The sequence below is a fragment of the Salmo salar genome, chromosome 04 (assembly GCF_965601325.2).
Source record: "Salmo salar chromosome 04, fSalSal1, whole genome shotgun sequence".
NCBI lineage: Eukaryota > Metazoa > Chordata > Actinopteri > Salmoniformes > Salmonidae > Salmo > Salmo salar.
Genome location: NC_138294.1, coordinates 5,197,501 through 5,220,000, shown reverse-complemented (window position 1 = coordinate 5,220,000; position 22,500 = coordinate 5,197,501). Strand labels below are relative to the sequence as shown.

The following is a 22,500-nucleotide window of genomic DNA, read 5'->3' as shown; positions in this document are numbered from 1 at the left end:
ACCTCACTTCCTGTCTCTATCCTTACCTACTGAACCTATAGAGAGACGGTATAGGAGTTGTACCTCACTTCCTGTCTCTATCCTTACCTACTGAACCTATAGAGAGACGGTATAGGAGTTGTACCTCACTTCCTGTCTCTATCCTTACCTACTGAACCTATAGAGAGACGGTATAGGAGTTGTACCTCACTTCCTGTCTCTATCCTTACCTACTGAACCTATAGAGACGGTATAGGAGTTGTACCTCACTTCCTGTCTCTATCCTTACCTACTGAACCTATAGAGACGGTATAGGAGTTGTACCTCACTTCCTGTCTCTATCCTTACCTACTGAACCTATAGAGACGGTATAGGAGTTGTACCTCACTTCCTGTCTCTATCCTTACCTACTGAACCTATAGAGACGGTATAGGAGTTGTACCTCACTTCCTGTCTCTATCCTTACCTACTGAACCTTAGAGAGACGGTATAGGAGTTGTACCTCACTTCCTGTCTCTATCCTTACCTACTGAACCTATAGAGACGGTATAGGAGTTGTACCTCACTTCCTGTCTCTATCCTTACCTACTGAACCTATAGAGAGACGGTATAGGAGTTGTACCTCACTTCCTGTCTCTATCCTTACCTACTGAACCTATAGAGACGGTATAGGAGTTGTACCTCACTTCCTGTCTCTATCCTTACCTACTGAACCTATAGAGAGACGGTATAGGAGTTGTACCTCACTTCCTGTCTCTATCCTTACCTACTGAACCTATAGAGACGGTATAGGAGTTGTACCTCACTTCCTGTCTCTATCCTTACCTACTGAACCTATAGAGAGACGGTATAGGGTTGCCAGGTAGATGTCACCCCTCTTTTTATTGTGTGTATCAGGTTGTGTTAGTGTGTATCAGGTTGTGTTAGTGTGTATCAGGTTGTGTTAGTGTGTATCAGGTTGTGTTAGTGTGTATCAGGTTGTGTTAGTGTGTATCAGGTTGTGTTAGTGTGTATCAGGTTGTGTTAGTGTGTATCAGGTTGTGTTAGTGTGTGTATCAGGTTGTGTTAGTGTGTATCAGGTTGTGTTAGTGTGTATCAGGTTGTGTTAGTGTGTATCAGGTTGTGTTAGTGTGTATCAGGTTGTGTTAGTGTGTATCAGGTTGTGTTAGTGTGTATCAGGTTGTGTTAGTGTGTATCAGGTTGTGTTAGTGTGTATCAGGTTGTGTTAGTGTGTATCAGGTTGTGTTAGTGTGTATCAGGTTGTGTTAGTGTGTATCAGGTTGTGTTAGTGTGTATCAGGTTGTGTTAGTGTGTATCAGGTTGTGTTAGTGTGTATCAGGTTGTGTTAGTGTGTATCAGGTTGTGTTAGTGTGTATCAGGTTGTGTTAGTGTGTGTATCAGGTTGTGTTAGTGTGTATCAGGTTGTGTTAGTGTGTATCAGGTTGTGTTAGTGTGTATCAGGTTGTGTTAGTGTGTATCAGGTTGTGTTAGTGTGTATCAGGTTGTGTTAGTGTGTATCAGGTTGTGTTAGTGTGTATCAGGTTGTGTTAGTGTGTATCAGGTTGTGTTAGTGTGTATCAGGTTGTGTTAGTGTGTATCAGGTTGTGTTAGTGTGTATCAGGTTGTGTTAGTGTGTATCAGGTTGTGTTAGTGTGTATCAGGTTGTGTTAGTGTGTATCAGGTTGTGTTAGTGTGTATCAGGTTGTGTTAGTGTGTATCAGGTTGTGTTAGTGTGTATCAGGTTGTGTTAGTGTGTATCAGGTTGTGTTAGTGTGTATCAGGTTGTGTTAGTGTGTATCAGGTTGTGTTAGTGTGTATCAGGTTGTGTTAGTGTGTATCAGGTTGTGTTAGTGTGTATCAGGTTGTGTTAGTGTGTATCAGGTTGTGTTAGTGTGTATCAGGTTGTGTTAGTGTGTATCAGGTTGTGTTAGTGTGTATCAGGTTGTGTTAGTGTGTATCAGGTTGTGTTAGTGTGTATCAGGTTGTGTTAGTGTGTATCAGGTTGTGTTAGTGTGTATCAGGTTGTGTTAGTGTGTATCAGGTTGTGTTAGTGTGTATCAGGTTGTGTTAGTGTGTATCAGGTTGTGTTAGTGTGTATCAGGTTGTGTTAGTGTGTATCAGGTTGTGTTAGTGTGTATCAGGTTGTGTTAGTGTGTATCAGGTTGTGTTAGTGTGTATCAGGTTGTGTTAGTGTGTATCAGGTTGTGTTAGTGTGTATCAGGTTGTGTTAGTGTGTATCAGGTTGTGTTAGTGTGTATCAGGTTGTGTTAGTGTGTATCAGGTTGTGTTAGTGTGTATCAGGTTGTGTTAGTGTGTATCAGGTTGTGTTAGTGTGTATCAGGTTGTGTTAGTGTGTGTATCAGGTTGTGTTAGTGTGTATCAGGTTGTGTTAGTGTGTATCAGGTTGTGTTAGTGTGTATCAGGTTGTGTTAGTGTGTATCAGGTTGTGTTAGTGTGTATCAGGTTGTGTTAGTGTGTATCAGGTTGTGTTAGTGTGTATCAGGTTGTGTTAGTGTGTATCAGGTTGTGTTAGTGTGTATCAGGTTGTGTTAGTGTGTATCAGGTTGTGTTAGTGTGTATCAGGTTGTGTTAGTGTGTATCAGGTTGTGTTAGTGTGTATCAGGTTGTGTTAGTGTGTATCAGGTTGTGTTAGTGTGTATCAGGTTGTGTTAGTGTGTATCAGGTTGTGTTAGTGTGTATCAGGTTGTGTTAGTGTGTATCAGGTTGTGTTAGTGTGTATCAGGTTGTGTTAGTGTGTATCAGGTTGTGTTAGTGTGTATCAGGTTGTGTTAGTGTGTATCAGGTTGTGTTAGTGTGTATCAGGTTGTGTTAGTGTGTATCAGGTTGTGTTAGTGTGTATCAGGTTGTGTTAGTGTGTATCAGGTTGTGTTAGTGTGTATCAGGTTGTGTTAGTGTGTATCAGGTTGTGTTAGTGTGTATCAGGTTGTGTTAGTGTGTATCAGGTTGTGTTAGTGTGTATCAGGTTGTGTTAGTGTGTATCAGGTTGTGTTAGTGTGTATCAGGTTGTGTTAGTGTGTATCAGGTTGTGTTAGTGTGTATCAGGTTGTGTTAGTGTGTATCAGGTTGTGTTAGTGTGTATCAGGTTGTGTTAGTGTGTATCAGGTTGTGTTAGTGTGTATCAGGTTGTGTTAGTGTGTATCAGGTTGTGTTAGTGTGTATCAGGTTGTGTTAGTGTGTATCAGGTTGTGTTAGTGTGTATCAGGTTGTGTTAGTGTGTATCAGGTTGTGTTAGTGTGTATCAGGTTGTGTTAGTGTGTATCAGGTTGTGTTAGTGTGTATCAGGTTGTGTTAGTGTGTATCAGGTTGTGTTAGTGTGTATCAGGTTGTGTTAGTGTGTATCAGGTTGTGTTAGTGTGTATCAGGTTGTGTTAGTGTGTATCAGGTTGTGTTAGTGTGTATCAGGTTGTGTTAGTGTGTATCAGGTTGTGTTAGTGTGTATCAGGTTGTGTTAGTGTGTATCAGGTTGTGTTAGTGTGTATCAGGTTGTGTTAGTGTGTATCAGGTTGTGTTAGTGTGTATCAGGTTGTGTTAGTGTGTATCAGGTTGTGTTAGTGTGTATCAGGTTGTGTTAGTGTGTATCAGGTTGTGTTAGTGTGTATCAGGTTGTGTTAGTGTGTATCAGGTTGTGTTAGTGTGTATCAGGTTGTGTTAGTGTGTATCAGGTTGTGTTAGTGTGTATCAGGTTGTGTTAGTGTGTATCAGGTTGTGTTAGTGTGTATCAGGTTGTGTTAGTGTGTATCAGGTTGTGTTAGTGTGTATCAGGTTGTGTTAGTGTGTATCAGGTTGTGTTAGTGTGTATCAGGTTGTGTTAGTGTGTATCAGGTTGTGTTAGTGTGTATCAGGTTGTGTTAGTGTGTATCAGGTTGTGTTAGTGTGTATCAGGTTGTGTTAGTGTGTATCAGGTTGTGTTAGTGTGTATCAGGTTGTGTTAGTGTGTATCAGGTTGTGTTAGTGTGTATCAGGTTGTGTTAGTGTGTATCAGGTTGTGTTAGTGTGTATCAGGTTGTGTTAGTGTGTATCAGGTTGTGTTAGTGTGTATCAGGTTGTGTTAGTGTGTATCAGGTTGTGTTAGTGTGTATCAGGTTGTGTTAGTGTGTATCAGGTTGTGTTAGTGTGTATCAGGTTGTGTTAGTGTGTATCAGGTTGTGTTAGTGTGTATCAGGTTGTGTTAGTGTGTATCAGGTTGTGTTAGTGTGTATCAGGTTGTGTTAGTGTGTATCAGGTTGTGTTAGTGTGTATCAGGTTGTGTTAGTGTGTATCAGGTTGTGTTAGTGTGTATCAGGTTGTGTTAGTGTGTATCAGGTTGTGTTAGTGTGTATCAGGTTGTGTTAGTGTGTATCAGGTTGTGTTAGTGTGTATCAGGTTGTGTTAGTGTGTATCAGGTTGTGTTAGTGTGTATCAGGTTGTGTTAGTGTGTATCAGGTTGTGTTAGTGTGTATCAGGTTGTGTTAGTGTGTATCAGGTTGTGTTAGTGTGTATCAGGTTGTGTTAGTGTGTATCAGGTTGTGTTAGTGTGTATCAGGTTGTGTTAGTGTGTATCAGGTTGTGTTAGTGTGTATCAGGTTGTGTTAGTGTGTATCAGGTTGTGTTAGTGTGTATCAGGTTGTGTTAGTGTGTATCAGGTTGTGTTAGTGTGTATCAGGTTGTGTTAGTGTGTATCAGGTTGTGTTAGTGTGTATCAGGTTGTGTTAGTGTGTATCAGGTTGTGTTAGTGTGTATCAGGTTGTGTTAGTGTGTATCAGGTTGTGTTAGTGTGTATCAGGTTGTGTTAGTGTGTATCAGGTTGTGTTAGTGTGTATCAGGTTGTGTTAGTGTGTATCAGGTTGTGTTAGTGTGTATCAGGTTGTGTTAGTGTGTATCAGGTTGTGTTAGTGTGTATCAGGTTGTGTTAGTGTGTATCAGGTTGTGTTAGTGTGTATCAGGTTGTGTTAGTGTGTATCAGGTTGTGTTAGTGTGTATCAGGTTGTGTTAGTGTGTATCAGGTTGTGTTAGTGTGTATCAGGTTGTGTTAGTGTGTATCAGGTTGTGTTAGTGTGTATCAGGTTGTGTTAGTGTGTATCAGGTTGTGTTAGTGTGTGTATCAGGTTGTGTTAGTGTGTATCAGGTTGTGTTAGTGTGTATCAGGTTGTGTTAGTGTGTATCAGGTTGTGTTAGTGTGTATCAGGTTGTGTTAGTGTGTATCAGGTTGTGTTAGTGTGTATCAGGTTGTGTTAGTGTGTATCAGGTTGTGTTAGTGTGTATCAGGTTGTGTTAGTGTGTATCAGGTTGTGTTAGTGTGTATCAGGTTGTGTTAGTGTGTGTATCAGGTTGTGTTAGTGTGTATCAGGTTGTGTTAGTGTGTATCAGGTTGTGTTAGTGTGTATCAGGTTGTGTTAGTGTGTATCAGGTTGTGTTAGTGTGTATCAGGTTGTGTTAGTGTGTATCAGGTTGTGTTAGTGTGTTATCAGGTTGTGTTAGTGTGTATCAGGTTGTGTTAGTGTGTATCAGGTTGTGTTAGTGTGTATCAGGTTGTGTTAGTGTGTATCAGGTTGTGTTAGTGTGTATCAGGTTGTGTTAGTGTGTATCAGGTTGTGTTAGTGTGTATCAGGTTGTGTTAGTGTGTATCAGGTTGTGTTAGTGTGTATCAGGTTGTGTTAGTGTGTATCAGGTTGTGTTAGTGTGTATCAGGTTGTGTTAGTGTGTATCAGGTTGTGTTAGTGTGTATCAGGTTGTGTTAGTGTGTATCAGGTTGTGTTAGTGTGTATCAGGTTGTGTTAGTGTGTATCAGGTTGTGTTAGTGTGTATCAGGTTGTGTTAGTGTGTATCAGGTTGTGTTAGTGTGTATCAGGTTGTGTTAGTGTGTATCAGGTTGTGTTAGTGTGTATCAGGTTGTGTTAGTGTGTATCAGGTTGTGTTAGTGTGTATCAGGTTGTGTTAGTGTGTATCAGGTTGTGTTAGTGTGTATCAGGTTGTGTTAGTGTGTATCAGGTTGTGTTAGTGTGTATCAGGTTGTGTTAGTGTGTATCAGGTTGTGTTAGTGTGTATCAGGTTGTGTTAGTGTGTATCAGGTTGTGTTAGTGTGTATCAGGTTGTGTTAGTGTGTATCAGGTTGTGTTAGTGTGTATCAGGTTGTGTTAGTGTGTATCAGGTTGTGTTAGTGTGTATCAGGTTGTGTTAGTGTGTATCAGGTTGTGTTAGTGTGTATCAGGTTGTGTTAGTGTGTATCAGGTTGTGTTAGTGTGTATCAGGTTGTGTTAGTGTGTATCAGGTTGTGTTAGTGTGTATCAGGTTGTGTTAGTGTGTATCAGGTTGTGTTAGTGTGTATCAGGTTGTGTTAGTGTGTATCAGGTTGTGTTAGTGTGTATCAGGTTGTGTTAGTGTGTATCAGGTTGTGTTAGTGTGTATCAGGTTGTGTTAGTGTGTATCAGGTTGTGTTAGTGTGTATCAGGTTGTGTTAGTGTGTATCAGGTTGTGTTAGTGTGTATCAGGTTGTGTTAGTGTGTATCAGGTTGTGTTAGTGTGTATCAGGTTGTGTTAGTGTGTATCAGGTTGTGTTAGTGTGTATCAGGTTGTGTTAGTGTGTATCAGGTTGTGTTAGTGTGTATCAGGTTGTGTTAGTGTGTATCAGGTTGTGTTAGTGTGTATCAGGTTGTGTTAGTGTGTATCAGGTTGTGTTAGTGTGTATCAGGTTGTGTTAGTGTGTATCAGGTTGTGTTAGTGTGTATCAGGTTGTGTTAGTGTGTATCAGGTTGTGTTAGTGTGTATCAGGTTGTGTTAGTGTGTATCAGGTTGTGTTAGTGTGTATCAGGTTGTGTTAGTGTGTATCAGGTTGTGTTAGTGTGTATCAGGTTGTGTTAGTGTGTATCAGGTTGTGTTAGTGTGTATCAGGTTGTGTTAGTGTGTATCAGGTTGTGTTAGTGTGTATCAGGTTGTGTTAGTGTGTATCAGGTTGTGTTAGTGTGTATCAGGTTGTGTTAGTGTGTATCAGGTTGTGTTAGTGTGTATCAGGTTGTGTTAGTGTGTATCAGGTTGTGTTAGTGTGTATCAGGTTGTGTTAGTGTGTATCAGGTTGTGTTAGTGTGTATCAGGTTGTGTTAGTGTGTATCAGGTTGTGTTAGTGTGTATCAGGTTGTGTTAGTGTGTATCAGGTTGTGTTAGTGTGTATCAGGTTGTGTTAGTGTGTATCAGGTTGTGTTAGTGTGTATCAGGTTGTGTTAGTGTGTATCAGGTTGTGTTAGTGTGTATCAGGTTGTGTTAGTGTGTATCAGGTTGTGTTAGTGTGTATCAGGTTGTGTTAGTGTGTATCAGGTTGTGTTAGTGTGTATCAGGTTGTGTTAGTGTGTATCAGGTTGTGTTAGTGTGTATCAGGTTGTGTTAGTGTGTATCAGGTTGTGTTAGTGTGTATCAGGTTGTGTTAGTGTGTATCAGGTTGTGTTAGTGTGTATCAGGTTGTGTTAGTGTGTATCAGGTTGTGTTAGTGTGTATCAGGTTGTGTTAGTGTGTGTATCAGGTTGTGTTAGTGTGTATCAGGTTGTGTTAGTGTGTATCAGGTTGTGTTAGTGTGTGTATCAGGTTGTGTTAGTGTGTATCAGGTTGTGTTAGTGTGTGTGTATCAGGTTGTGTTAGTGTGTATCAGGTTGTGTTAGTGTGTATCAGGTTGTGTTAGTGTGTATCAGGTTGTGTTAGTGTGTATCAGGTTGTGTTAGTGTGTGTATCAGGTTGTGTTAGTGTGTATCAGGTTGTGTTAGTGTGTATCAGGTTGTGTTAGTGTGTATCAGGTTGTGTTAGTGTGTATCAGGTTGTGTTAGTGTGTATCAGGTTGTGTTAGTGTGTATCAGGTTGTGTTAGTGTGTATCAGGTTGTGTTAGTGTGTATCAGGTTGTGTTAGTGTGTATCAGGTTGTGTTAGTGTGTATCAGGTTGTGTTAGTGTGTATCAGGTTGTGTTAGTGTGTATCAGGTTGTGTTAGTGTGTATCAGGTTGTGTTAGTGTGTATCAGGTTGTGTTAGTGTGTATCAGGTTGTGTTAGTGTGTATCAGGTTGTGTTAGTGTGTATCAGGTTGTGTTAGTGTGTATCAGGTTGTGTTAGTGTGTATCAGGTTGTGTTAGTGTGTATCAGGTTGTGTTAGTGTGTATCAGGTTGTGTTAGTGTGTATCAGGTTGTGTTAGTGTGTATCAGGTTGTGTTAGTGTGTATCAGGTTGTGTTAGTGTGTATCAGGTTGTGTTAGTGTGTATCAGGTTGTGTTAGTGTGTATCAGGTTGTGTTAGTGTGTATCAGGTTGTGTTAGTGTGTATCAGGTTGTGTTAGTGTGTATCAGGTTGTGTTAGTGTGTATCAGGTTGTGTTAGTGTGTTATCAGGTTGTGTTAGTGTGTATCAGGTTGTGTTAGTGTGTATCAGGTTGTGTTAGTGTGTATCAGGTTGTGTGACTGTGTGTGTGTGTGTGTGTGTGTGTGTGTGTGTGTGTGTGTGTGTGTGTGTGTGTGGTGTGTGTGTGTGTGTGTGTGTTGTTTCCTGAGTGTGTATCAGTTCTTCATGCGATCCTGATCCTGGTCCAGGCCACGACTCTGAACGTCGCCTTCAACTCTCACAACAAGTCTCTGCTCACCATCATGATGTCCAACAACGTGAGTCCACACACACACACACACACACACACACACACACACACACACACACACACACACACACACACACACACACACACACACACACTGAGACACACACACACACACACACACACTGAGACACACACACACACACACACACACACTGAGACACACACACACTGAGACACACACACACCACACACACACACACACTGAGACACACACACACACACACACACACACACACACACACACACACACACACACACACACACACACACACACACACACACTGAGACACACACACACACACACACACACACACCCTCTGACCTCCCAGAGCAGTGATGGTAATGTATTGGTTGTGTTTCTCTGTAGTTTGTGGAGATCAAAGGAAGTGTGTTTAAGAAGTTTGAGAAGAACAACCTCTTTCAGATGTCTAACAGTGGTGAGTACAACGACCTCTGACCTTTAACCCCTGACGCCTTGGCTCCTCTCTCTGATCCCTTGGCTCGTCTTTCTGACCCCTTGGCTCGTCTCTCTGACCCCCTGACGTCTCTCTGACCCCTTGGCTCGTCTCTCTGACCCCTGACCTCTCTCTGACCCCTTGGCTCGTCTCTCTGACCCCTGACCTCTCTCTGACCCCTTGGCTCGTCTCTCTGACCCCCTGGCTCGTCTCTCTGACCCCTTGGCTCGTCTCTCTGACCCCTTGGCTCGTCTCTCTGACCCCTTGGCTCGTCTCTCTGACCCCTGACCTGTCTCTGACCCCTTGGCTCCTCTCTCTGACCCCATGGCTCGTCTCTCTGACCCCTGACCGTCTCTCTGACCCCTTGGCTCGTCTCTCTGACCCCTTGGCTCGTCTCTCTGACCCCTTGGCTCGTCTCTCTGACTCCCCTGACCTGCTCTCTGACCCCTTGGCTCGTCTCTCTAATCCTGGTGGTCATATTCTGCCATTAAAACATTTTATTCCCTCTGGGGTTGTTATTGAGGTAAATATAACAGTAATTCTGCTTTTCTCTCCCCTCCTCCCCCTCTCTCTCCCCCTCTCTCCCCTCCTCCCCCTCTCTCCCCCTCTCTCCCCTCCTCCCTCTCTCTCCCCTCCTCCCCCTCTCTCCCCTCCTCTCTCTCTCTCCCCTCCTCCTCCTCTCTCTCTCCCCTCCTCCTCCTCTCTCTCTCCCCTCCTCCCTCTCTCTCTCTCCCCTCCTCCCTCTCTCTCTCTCCCCTCCTCCCCCTCTCTCCCCTCCTCCCTCTCTCTCTCTCTCTCTCTCTCCCCTCCTCCTCCCCCTCTCTCCCCTCCTCTCTCTCTCTCTCTCTCTCCCCTCCTCCCCTCTATCCCCTCCTCCCTCTCTCTCCCCTCCTCCCTCTCTCTCCCCTCCTCCCCCTCTCTCCCCTCCTCCCCCTCTCTCCCCTCTCTCTCTCTCTCTCTCTCTCTCTCTCTCTCTCTCTCTCGCTCTCTCTCTCCCCTCCTCCTCCCCTCTCTCCCCTCCTCCCCCTCTCTCCCCTCCTCCCCCTCTCTCCCCTCCTCTCTCGCTCTCTCTCCCCTCCTCCTCCCCTCTCTCTCCTCCCCCTCTCTCCCGTCCTCCCGCTCTCTCCCCTCCTCTCTCTCTCTCTCTCTCCACTCCTCCCCTCTATCCCCTCCTCCCTCTCTCTCCCCTCCTCCCTCTCTCTCGCCTCCTCCCCCTCTCTCCCCTCCTCTCTCTCTCTCTCTCTCCCCTCCTCTCCTCTCTCCCCTCCTCCCCCTCTCTCCCCTCCTCCCCCTCTCTCCCCTCCTCTCTCTCTCCCCTCTCTCCCCTCCTCTCTCTCTCTCTCTCTCTACCCTCCTCCCCCTCTCTCCCCTCCTCCCCCTCTCTCCCCTCCTCTCTCTCTCCCCTCCTCCCCCTCTCTCCCCTCCTCTCTCTCTCTCTCTCTCTCCACTCCTCCCCTCTATCCCCTCCTCCCTCTCTCTCCCCTCCTCCCTCTCTCTCGCCTCCTCCCCCTCTCTCCCCTCCTCTCTCTCTCTCTCTCTCTCTCTCGCTCTCTCTCTCCCCTCCTCCTCCCCTCTCTTTCCTCCTCCCCTCTCTCCCCTCCTCTCTCTCTCCCCCTCTCTCCCCTCCTCCCCCTCTCTCCCCCTCTCTCCCCTCCTCCCTCTCTCTCCCCTCCTCCCCCTCTCTCCCCTCCTCTCTCTCTCTCTCTCTCTCTCTCTCTACCCTCCTCCCTCTCTCTCTCCCCTCCTCCCCTCTCTCCCCTCCTCCCCCTCTCTCCCCTCCTCCCTCTCTCTCTCTCTCTCCCCCTCTCTCCCCTCCTCTCCCTCTCTCCCCTCCTCCCCCTCTCTCTCCCCAGATATAAAGGAGAGGTTCACTAACTATGTCCTGTTGCTCATTGTCTGTCTACGGAACATGGAGCAGTTCTCATGGAACCCTGGTAACCTGTCTGTCTGTCTGTCTGTCTGTCTGTCTGTCTGTCTGTCTGTCTGTCTGTCTGTCTGTCTGTCTGTCTGTCTGTCTGTCTGTCTGTCTGTCTGTCTGTCTGTCCGTCCGTCCGTCCGTCCGTCTGTCTGTCTGTCTGTCTGACCCCCCTTATCAAGGTCCTGTCGTTCTTTACAATGTAGAGCTGAGATGGTGATGTATTGGTAAGGTGGGCCAGGTGGCTAGCTGAGATGGTGATGTATTGGTAAGGTGGGCCAGGTGGCTAGCTGAGATGGTGATGTATTGGTAAGGTGGGCCAGGTAGCTAGCTGAGATGGTGATGTATTGGTAAGGTGGGCCAGGTGGCTAGCTGAGATGGTGATGTATTGGTAAGGTGGGCCAGGTGGCTAGCTGAGATGGTGATGTATTGGTAAGGTGGGCCAGGTGGCTAGCTGAGATGGTGATGTATTGGTAAGGTGGGCCAGGTGGCTAGCTGAGATGGTGATGTATTGGTAAGGTGGGCCAGGTGGCTAGCTGAGATGGTGATGTATTGGTAAGGTGGGCCAGGTGGCTAGCTGAGATGGTGATGTATTGGTAAGGTGGGCCAGGTGGCTAGCTGAGATGGTGATGTATTGGTAAGGTGGGCCAGGTAGCTAGCTGAGATGGTGATGTATTGGTAAGGTGGGCCAGGTGGCTAGCTGAGATGGTGATGTATTGGTAAGGTGGGCCAGGTGGCTAGCTGAGATGGTGATGTATTGGTAAGGTGGGCCAGGTAGCTAGCTGAGATGGTGATGTATTGGTAAGGTGGGCCAGGTGGCTAGCTGAGATGGTGATGTATTGGTAAGGTGGGCCAGGTGGCTAGCTGAGATGGTGATGTATTGGTAAGGTGGGCCAGGTGGCTAGCTGAGATGGTGATGTATTGGTAAGGTGGGCCAGGTGGCTAGCTGAGATGGTGATGTATTGGTAAGGTGGGCCAGGTGGCTAGCTGAGATGGTGATGTATTGGTAAGGTGGGCCAGGTGGCTAGCTGAGATGGTGATGTATTGGTAAGGTGGGCCAGGTGGCTAGCTGAGATGGTGATGTATTGGTAAGGTGGGCCAGGTGGCTAGCTGAGATGGTGATGTATTGGTAAGGTGGGCCAGGTAGCTAGCTGAGATGGTGATGTATTGGTAAGGTAAAGGTGGGCCAGGTGGCTAGCTGAGATGGTGATGTATTGGTAAGGTGGGCCAGGTGGCTAGCTGAGATGGTGATGTATTGGTAAGGTGGGCCAGGTGCTAGCTGAGATGGTGATGTATTGGTAAGGTGGGCCAGGTGGCTAGCTGAGATGGTGATGTATTGGTAAGGTGGGCCAGGTGGCTAGCTGAGATGGTGATGTATTGGTAAGGTGGGCCAGGTGGCTAGCTGAGATGGTGATGTATTGGTAAGGTGGGCCAGGTAGCTAGCTGAGATGGTGATGTATTGGTAAGGTGGGCCAGGTGGCTAGCTGAGATGGTGATGTATTGGTAAGGTGGGCCAGGTAGCTAGCTGAGATGGTGATGTATTGGTAAGGTGGGCCAGGTGGCTAGCTGAGATGGTGATGTATTGGTAAGGTGGGCCAGGTGGCTAGCTGAGATGGTGATGTATTGGTAAGGTGGGCCAGGTGGCTAGCTGAGATGGTGATGTATTGGTAAGGTGGGCCAGGTGGCTAGCTGAGATGGTGATGTATTGGTAAGGCTAAAGGTGGGCCAGGTGGCTAGCTGAGATGGTGATGTATTGGTAAGGTGGGCCAGGTAGCTAGCTGAGATGGTGATGTATTGGTAAGGTGGGCCAGGTGGCTAGCTGAGATGGTGATGTATTGGTAAGGTGGGCCAGGTGGCTAGCTGAGATGGTGATGTATTGGTAAGGTGGGCCAGGTGGCTAGCTGAGATGGTGATGTATTGGTAAGGTGGGCCAGGTGGCTAGCTGAGATGGTGATGTATTGGTAAGGCTAAAGGTGGGCCAGGTGGCTAGCTGAGATGGTGATGTATTGGTAAGGTGGGCCAGGTGGCTAGCTGAGATGGTGATGTATTGGTAAGGTGGGCCAGGTGGCTAGCTGAGATGGTGATGTATTGGTAAGGTGGGCCAGGTGGCTAGCTGAGATGGTGATGTATTGGTAAGGTGGGCCAGGTGAGCTAGCTGAGATGGTGATGTATTGGTAAGGTGGGCCAGGTGGCTAGCTGAGATGGTGATGTATTGGTAAGGTGGGCCAGGTGGCTAGCTGAGATGGTGATGTATTGGTAAGGTGGGCCAGGTGGCTAGCTGAGATGGTGATGTATTGGTAAGGTTAAAGGTGGGCCAGGTAGCTAGCTGAGATGGTGATGTATTGGTAAGGCTAAAGGTGGGCCAGGTGGCTAGCTGAGATGGTGATGTATTGGTAAGGTGGGCCAGGTGGCTAGCTGAGATGGTGATGTATTGGTAAGGTGGGCCAGGTGGCTAGCTGAGATGGTGATGTATTGGTAAGGTGGGCCAGGTGGCTAGCTGAGATGGTGATGTATTGGTAAGGTGGGCCAGGTGGCTAGCTGAGATGGTGATGTATTGGTAAGGTGGGCCAGGTAGCTAGCTGAGATGGTGATGTATTGGTAAGGTGGGCCAGGTGGCTAGCTGAGATGGTGATGTATTGGTAAGGTGGGCCAGGTGACTAGCTGAGATGGTGATGTATTGGTAAGGTGGGCCAGGTAGCTAGCTGAGATGGTGATGTATTGGTAAGGTGGGCCAGGTGGCTAGCTGAGATGGTGATGTATTGGTAAGGTGGGCCAGGTGGCTAGCTGAGATGGTGATGTATTGGTAAGGTGGGCCAGGTGGCTAGCTGAGATGGTGATGTATTGGTAAGGTGGGCCAGGTGGCTAGCTGAGATGGTGATGTATTGGTAAGGTGGGCCAGGTGGCTAGCTGAGATGGTGATGTATTGGTAAGGTGGGCCAGGTAGCTAGCTGAGATGGTGATGTATTGGTAAGGCTAAAGGTGGGCCAGGTGGCTAGCTGAGATGGTGATGTATTGGTAAGGTGGGCCAGGTGGCTAGCTGAGATGGTGATGTATTGGTAAGGCTAAAGGTGGGCCAGGTGGCTAGCTGAGATGGTGATGTATTGGTAAGGTGGGCCAGGTGGCTAGCTGAGATGGTGATGTATTGGTAAGGTGGGCCAGGTGCTAGCTGAGATGGTGATGTATTGGTAAGGTGGGCCAGGTGGCTAGCTGAGATGGTGATGTATTGGTAAGGTGGGCCAGGTGGCTAGCTGAGATGGTGATGTATTGGTAAGGTGGGCCAGGTGGCTAGCTGAGATGGTGATGTATTGGTAAGGCTAAAGGTGGGCCAGGTGAGCTAGCTGAGATGGTGATGTATTGGTAAGGTGGGCCAGGTGGCTAGCTGAGATGGTGATGTATTGGTAAGGTGGGCCAGGTGGCTAGCTGAGATGGTGATGTATTGGTAAGGCTAAAGGTGGGCCAGGTAGCTAGCTGAGATGGTGATGTATTGGTAAGGTGGGCCAGGTAGCTAGCTGAGATGGTGATGTATTGGTAAGGTGGGCCAGGTGGCTAGCTGAGATGGTGATGTATTGGTAAGGTGGGCCAGGTGGCTAGCTGAGATGGTGATGTATTGGTAAGGCTAAAGGTGGGCCAGGTGGCTAGCTGAGATGGTGATGTATTGGTAAGGCTAAAGGTGGGCCAGGTAGCTAGCTGAGATGGTGATGTATTGGTAAGGTGGGCCAGGTGGCTAGCTGAGATGGTGATGTATTGGTAAGGTGGGCCAGGTGGCTAGCTGAGATGGTGATGTATTGGTAAGGTGGGCCAGGTGGCTAGCTGAGATGGTGATGTATTGGTAAGGTGGGCCAGGTGGCTAGCTGAGATGGTGATGTATTGGTAAGGTGGGCCAGGTGGCTAGCTGAGATGGTGATGTATTGGTAAGGCTAAAGGTGGGCCAGGTGGCTAGCTGAGATGGTGATGTATTGGTAAGGTGGGCCAGGTTGCTAGCTGAGATGGTGATGTATTGGTAAGGTGGGCCAGGTAGCTAGCTGAGATGGTGATGTAATGGTAAGGTTAAAGGTGGGCCAGGTAGCTAGCTGAGATGGTGATGTATTGGTAAGGCTAAAGGTGGGCCAGGTAGCTAGCTGAGATGGTGATGTATTGGTAAGGTTAAAGGTGGGCCAGGTGGCTAGCTGAGATGGTGATGTATTGGTAAGGTGGGCCAGGTGGCTAGCTGAGATGGTGATGTATTGGTAAGGTGGGCCAGGTGGCTAGCTGAGATGGTGATGTATTGGTAAGGTGGGCCAGGTGGCTAGCTGAGATGGTGATGTATTGGTAAGGCTAAAGGTGGGCCAGGTGGCTAGCTGAGATGGTGATGTATTGGTAAGGTGGGCCAGGTGGCTAGCTGAGATGGTGATGTATTGGTAAGGTGGGCCAGGTGAGCTAGCTGAGATGGTGATGTATTGGTAAGGTGGGCCAGGTGGCTAGCTGAGATGGTGATGTATTGGTAAGGTGGGCCAGGTGGCTAGCTGAGATGGTGATGTATTGGTAAGGTGGGCCAGGTAGCTAGCTGAGATGGTGATGTATTGGTAAGGTGGGCCAGGTGGCTAGCTGAGATGGTGATGTATTGGTAAGGTGGGCCAGGTGGCTAGCTGAGATGGTGATGTATTGGTAAGGCTAAAGGTGGGCCAGGTGGCTAGCTGAGATGGTGATGTATTGGTAAGGTGGGCCAGGTGGCTAGCTGAGATGGTGATGTATTGGTAAGGTGGGCCAGGTGGCTAGCTGAGATGGTGATGTATTGGTAAGGTGGGCCAGGTGGCTAGCTGAGATGGTGATGTATTGGTAAGGTGGGCCAGGTGGCTAGCTGAGATGGTGATGTATTGGTAAGGTGGGCCAGGTGGCTAGCTGAGATGGTGATGTATTGGTAAGGTGGGCCAGGTGGCTAGCTGAGATGGTGATGTATTGGTAAGGTGGGCCAGGTGGCTAGCTGAGATGGTGATGTATTGGTAAGGTGGGCCAGGTAGCTAGCTGAGATGGTGATGTATTGGTAAGGTGGGCCAGGTGGCTAGCTGAGATGGTGATGTATTGGTAAGGTGGGCCAGGTAGCTAGCTGAGATGGTGATGTATTGGTAAGGTGGGCCAGGTGGCTAGCTGAGATGGTGATGTATTGGTAAGGTGGGCCAGGTAGCTAGCTGAGATGGTGATGTATTGATAATGTATTGATGATTTCATTATTGATTAGTGATGTATTGATAATGTATTGATGATTTCATTATTGATTAGTGATGTATTGATAACGTACCGATCGGTTAATTTGATTTTTAATGACAGACCACCTGTGGGTGCTGTTTCCTGACGTCGTCATGGTGATAGCGTCTGAGGTTACCGTGGATGTTGTCAAGCACGCATTCATCACCAAGTTTAACGACATCACCGCCGACGTAAGTGTCCGTCCCTCCGTCCGTCCTCTCCCTCCGTCCCTCCGCTCCGTCCGTCCTCTCCCTCCGTCCCTCCCTCTGTCCCTCCCTCCCTCCCTCCGTCCGTTTCTCCGTCCGTCCTCTCCCTCCGTCCGTCCCTCCCTCCGTCCCTCCGTCCGTCCCTCCGTCCGTCCCTCCCGTCCGTCCTCTCCCTCCGTCCCTCCCTCCCTCTGTCCCTCCCTCCCTCCGGTCCCTCCCTCCCTCCCTCCGTCCTCTCCCTCCGTCCTCTCCCTCGTGTCCCTCCCTCCGTCCCTCCCTCCCTCCGTCCCTCCCTCCCTCCGTCCGTCCTCTCCCTCGGTCCCTCCCTCCGTCCCTCCCTCCCTCTGTCCGTCCTCTCCTAATATATTGGCACCCTGTTTATGTCAGTAAGGGTGCCAATATATCAGAGCTCACCTGTTTATGTCAGTAAGGGTGCCAATATATCAGAGCTCACCTGTTTATGTCATTAAGGGTGCCAATATATCAGAGCTCACCTGTTTATGTCATTAAGGGTGCCAATATATTAGAGCTCACCTGTTTATGTCATTAAGGGTGCCAATATATCAGAGCTCACCTGTTTATGTCATTAAGGGTGCCAATATATCAGAGCTCACCTGTTTATGTCATTAAGGGTGCCAATATATTAGAGCTCACCTGTTTATGTCATTAAGGGTGCCAATATATCAGAGCTCACCTGTTTATGTCATTAAGGGTGCCAATATATTAGAGCTCACCTGTTTATGTCATTAAGGGTGCCAATATATCAGAGCTCACCTGTTTATGTCATTAAGGGTGCCAATATATTAGAGCTCACCTGTTTATGTCATTAAGGGTGCCAATATATCAGAGCTCACCTGTTTATGTCATTAAGGGTGCCAATATATCAGAGCTCACCTGTTTATGTCATTAAGGGTGCCAATATATCAGAGCTCACCTGTTTGTCATTAAGGGTGCCAATATATCAGAGCTCACCTGTTTATGTCATTAAGGGTGCCAATATATCAGAGCTCACCTGTTTATGTCATTAAGGGTGCCAATATATCAGAGCTCACCTGTTTATGTCATTAAGGGTGCCAATATATCAGAGCTCACCTGTTTATGTCATTAAGGGTGCCAATATATTAGAGCTCACCTGTTTATGTCATTAAGGGTGCCAATATATCAGAGCTCACCTGTTTATGTCATTAAGGGTGCCAATATATCAGAGCTCACCTGTTTATGTCATTAAGGGTGCCAATATATTAGAGCTCACCTGTTTATGTCATTAAGGGTGCCAATATATCAGAGCTCACCTGTTTATGTCATTACGGGTGCCAATATATTAGAGCTCACCTGTTTATGTCTTTAAGGGTGCCAATATATCAGAGCTCACCTGTTTATGTCATTAAGGGTGCCAATATATCAGAGCTCACCTGTTTATGTCATTAAGGGTGCCAATATATTAGAGCTCACCTGTTTATGTCATTAAGGGTGCCAATATATCAGAGCTCACCTGTTTATGTCATTAAGGGTGCCAATATATCAGAGCTCACCTGTTTATGTCATTAAGGGTGCCAATATATCAGAGCTCACCTGTTTATGTCATTAAGGGTGCCAATATATTATAGCTCACCTGTTTATGTCATTAAGGGTGCCAATATATTAGAGCTCACCTGTTTATGTCATTAAGGGTGCCAATATATCAGAGCTCACCTGTTTATGTCATTAAGGGTGCCAATATATTAGAGCTCACCTGTTTATGTCATTAAGGGTGCCAATATATCAGAGCTCACCTGTTTATGTCATTAAGGGTGCCAATATATCAGAGCTCACCTGTTTATGTCATTAAGGGTGCCAATATATCAGAGCTCACCTGTTTATGTCATTAAGGGTGCCAATATATCAGAGCTCACCTGTTTATGTCATTAAGGGTGCCAATATATCAGAGCTCACCTGTTTATGTCATTAAGGGTGCCAATATATCAGAGCTCACCTGTTTATGTCATTAAGGGTGCCAATATATCAGAGCTCACCTGTTTATGTCATTAAGGGTGCCAATATATCAGAGCTCACCTGTTTATGTCATTAAGGGTGCCAATATATCAGAGCTCACCTGTAAACCACGTCTATGTCACCAGGTGTACGGGGAGTACCGCGCCAGCTTGGCGTTCGACCTCGTCAGCAGCAGACAGAAAAACGTGAGATTTTAGAAAAGGGAATATTGATTGATTTTCAACATATTGTATTGATTTATTGACGAGTTGTTTATTGACGTGTTGTTGTTTACCAGGCCTATACAGACTACAGCGACTCAGTCTCCAGGAGAATGGGCTTCATTCCACTTCCTTTAGCTCTGCTGGTAAGAGACTGGCTGGGTCTGCCCACCTGGGTTCAACCAGTATTACAGCTCTTTTAAGGGTGGCTGGGTCTGCCCACCTGGGTTCAACCAGTATTACAGCTCTTTTAAGGGTGGCTGGGTCTGCCCACCTGGGTTCAACCAGTATTACAGCTCTTTAAGGGTGGCTGGGTCTGCCCACCTGGGTTCAACCAGTATTACAGCTCTTTTAAGGCTGGGTCTGCCCACCTGGGTTCAACCAGTATTACAGCTCTTTTAAGGGTGGCTGGGTCTGCCCACCTGGGTTCAACCAGTATTACAGCTCTTTTAAGGGTGGCTGGGTCTGCCCACCTGGGTTCAACCAGTATTACAGCTCTTTAAGGGTGGCTGGGTCTGCCCACCTGGGTTCAACCAGTATTACAGCTCTTTAAGGGTGGCTGGGTCTGCCCACCTGGGTTCAACCAGTATTACAGCTCTTTTAAGGCTGGGTCTGCCCACCTGGGTTCCACCAGTATTACAGCTCTTTAAGGGTGGCTGGGTCTGCCCACCTGGGTTCCACCAGTATTACAGCTCTTTAAGGGTGGCTGGGTCTGCCCACCTGGGTTCAACCAGTATTACAGCTCTTTAAGGGTGGCTGGGTCTGCCCACCTGGGTTCAACCAGTATTACAGCTCTTTAAGGGTGGCTGGGTCTGCCCACCTGGGTTCAACCAGTATTACAGCTCTTTTAAGGCTGGGTCTGCCCACCTGGGTTCAACCAGTATTACAGCTCTTTAAGGCTGGGTCTGCCCACCTGGGTTCAACCAGTATTACAGCTCTTTAAGGCTGGGTCTGCAGACCTGGGTTCAACTAGTATTAAAGCTCTTTAAGGCTGGGTCTGCAGACCTGGGTTCAACCAGTATTACAGCTCTTTAAGGGTGGGTCTGCAGACCTGGGTTCAACCACTATTACAGCTCTTTAAGGCTGGGTCTGCAGACCTGGGTTCAACCACTATTACAGCTCTTAAAGGGTGGGTCTGCAGACCTGGGTTCAACCACTATTTCAGCTCTTTAAGGGTTGGTGGCTGGGTCTGCAGACCTGGGTTTATTATTGATTTGGCTGATATTGATATTGGTGTGTATATTGATATTAATATTGGTGTGTATATTGATATTAATATTGGTGTGTGTCTGTTTCAGTTGATCAGGGTGGTGACCAGCTCAGTGAAGATCCAGGGATCTCTCTCCTTCTTGTGTGTCCTTCTCTTCTACCTGGGGTAAGACACCTTCTACCTGGGGTAAGACACCTTCTACCTGGGGTAAGACACCTTCTACCTGGGGTAAGACACCTTCTACCTGGGGTAAGACACCTTCTACCTGGGGTAAGACACCTTCTACCTGGGGTAAGACACCTTCTACCTGGGGTAAGACACCTTCTACCTGGGGTAAGACACCTTCTACCTGGGGGTAAGACACCTTCTACCTGGGTTAAGACACCTTCTACCTGGGGTAAGACACCTTCTACCTGGGTTAAGACACCTTCTACCTGGGGTAAGACACCTTCTACCTGGGGTAAGACACCTTCTACCTGGGGTAAGACACCTTCTACCTGGGGTAAGACACCTTCTCTTCTACCTGGGGTAAGACACCTTCTACCTGGGGTAAGACACCTTCTACCTGGGGTAAGACACCTTCTACCTGGGGTAAGACACCTTCTCTTCTACCTGGGGTAAGACACCTTCTACCTGGGGTAAGACACCTTCTACCTGGGGTAAGACACCTTCTACCTGGGGTAAGACACCTTCTACCTGGGGTAAGACACCTTCTACCTGGGGTAAGACACCTTCTACCTGGGGTAAGACACCTTCTACCTGGGGTAAGACACCTTCTCTACTACCTGGGGTAAGACACCTTCTACCTGGGGTAAGACACCTTCTACCTGGGGTAAGACACCTTCTCTGGTATGATGGGGCCTGTTGTCCAGCTCTGGTATGATGGGGTCTGTTGTCCAGCTCTGGTATGATGGGGTCTGTTGTCCATATCACCCAGCTCTGGTATGATGGGGTCTGTTGTCCAGCTCTGGTATGATGGGGTCTGTTTTCTAGCTCTGGTATATCGGGGGCTGTTGTCCATATCACCCAGCTCTGGTATGATGGGGTCTGTTGTCCATATCACCCAGCTCTGGTATGATGGGGCCTGTTGTCCAGCTCTGGTATGATGGGATCTGTTGTCCAGCTCTGGTATGATGGGGTCTGTTTTCTAGCTCTGGTATATCGGGGGCTGTTGTCCATATCACCCAGCTCTGGTATAATGGGGTCTGTTGTCCATATCGCCCAGCTCTGGTATGATGGGATCTGTTGTCCATATCACCCAGCTCTGGTATGATGGGGTCTGTTGTCCATATCACCCAGCTCTGGTATGATGGGGTCTGTTGTCCATATCACCCAGCTCTGGTATGATGGGGTCTGTTGTCCATATCACCCAGCTCTGGTATAATGGGGTCTGTTGTCCATATCACCCAGCTCTGGTATGATGGGGTCTGTTGTCCATATCACCCAGCTCTGGTATGATGGGGTCTGTTGTCCAGCTCTGGTATGATGGGGTCTGTTGTCCATATCACCCAGCTCTGGTATGATGGGGTCTGTTGTCCAGCTCTGGTATGATGGGGTCTGTTGTCCATATCACCCAGCTCTGGTATGATGGGGTCTGTTGTCCATATCGCCCAGCTCTGGTATGATGGGGTCTGTTGTCCATATCACCCAGCTCTGGTATGATGGGGTCTGTTGTCCAGCTCTGGTATGATGGGATCTGTTGTCCATATCACCCAGCTCTGGTATAATGGGGTCTGTTGTCCATATCACCCAGCTCTGGTATGATGGGGTCTGTTGTCCATATCACCCAGCTCTGGTATGATGGGGTCTGTTGTCCATATCACCCAGCTCTGGTATGATGGGGTCTGTTGTCCATATCACCCAGCTCTGGTATGATGGGGTCTGTTGTCCATATCACCCAGCTCTGGTATGATGGGGTCTGTTGTCCAGCTCTGGTATAATGGGGTCTGTTGTCCATATCACCCAGCTCTGGTATGATGGGGTCTGTTGTCCAGCTCTGGTATGATGGGATCTGTTGTCCATATCACCCAGCTCTGGTATGATGGGGTCTGTTGTCCAGCTCTGGTATGATGGGATCTGTTGTCCATATCACCCAGCTCTGGTATGATGGGGTCTGTTGTCCATATCACCCAGCTCTGGTATAATGGGGTCTGTTGTCCATATCACCCAGCTCTGGTATGATGGGGTCTGTTGTCCATATCACCCAGCTCTGGTATGATGGGGTCTGTTGTCCATATCACCCAGCTCTGGTATGATGGGGTCTGTTGTCCATATCACCCAGCTCTGGTATGATGGGGTCTGTTGTCCAGCTCTGGTATGATGGGATCTGTTGTCCATATCACCCAGCTCTGGTATGATGGGGTCTGTTGTCCATATCACCCAGCTCTGGTATGATGGGGTCTGTTGTCCAGCTCTGGTATGATGGGATCTGTTGTCCATATCACCCAGCTCTGGTATGATGGGATCTGTTGTCCATATCACCCAGCTCTGGTATGATGGGGTCTGTTGTCCATATCACCCAGCTCTGGTATGATGGGGTCTGTTGTCCAGCTCTGGTATGATGGGGTCTGTTGTCCATATCGTCCAGCTCTGGTATGATGGGGTCTGTTGTCCATATCACCCAGCTCTGGTATGATGGGGTCTGTTGTCCAGCTCTGGTATGATGGGATCTGTTGTCCATATCACCCAGCTCTGGTATAAT

The 22,500-nt window shown here is 47.6% G+C and overlaps 1 protein-coding gene and 1 long non-coding RNA gene across 20 annotated transcripts in view; both read left to right on the top strand.

The window, feature by feature from the left end:
• The window catches only part of LOC106594021 (transmembrane anterior posterior transformation protein 1 homolog), a 37,690-nt gene that overhangs the window by 10,712 nt on the left and 4,478 nt on the right, over nt 1-22,500 (top strand). The window contains 7 exon segments of the mRNA XM_082973934.1: nt 8,508-8,605; nt 8,966-9,035; nt 10,907-10,987; nt 16,273-16,382; nt 18,515-18,574; nt 18,667-18,735; nt 19,888-19,964. Of these exon segments, the coding sequence (XP_082830060.1) occupies nt 8,508-8,605; nt 8,966-9,035; nt 10,907-10,987; nt 16,273-16,382; nt 18,515-18,574; nt 18,667-18,735; nt 19,888-19,964 (565 nt within the window).
• Nucleotides 10,995-15,377, top strand: LOC145878586 (uncharacterized). Of its 19 annotated transcripts, none has more exons than XR_014392037.1 (5): nt 10,995-11,660; nt 11,743-12,143; nt 12,395-12,820; nt 13,287-14,297; nt 14,381-15,377. It is a non-coding gene; the product is annotated as an uncharacterized LOC145878586 (long non-coding RNA). The 19 variants fall into 19 exon arrangements; XR_014392038.1 differs by having other exon boundaries at nt 10,995-12,143; nt 13,287-13,580; nt 13,663-14,297; XR_014392030.1 differs by having other exon boundaries at nt 10,995-12,143; nt 12,354-12,444; nt 12,486-12,820.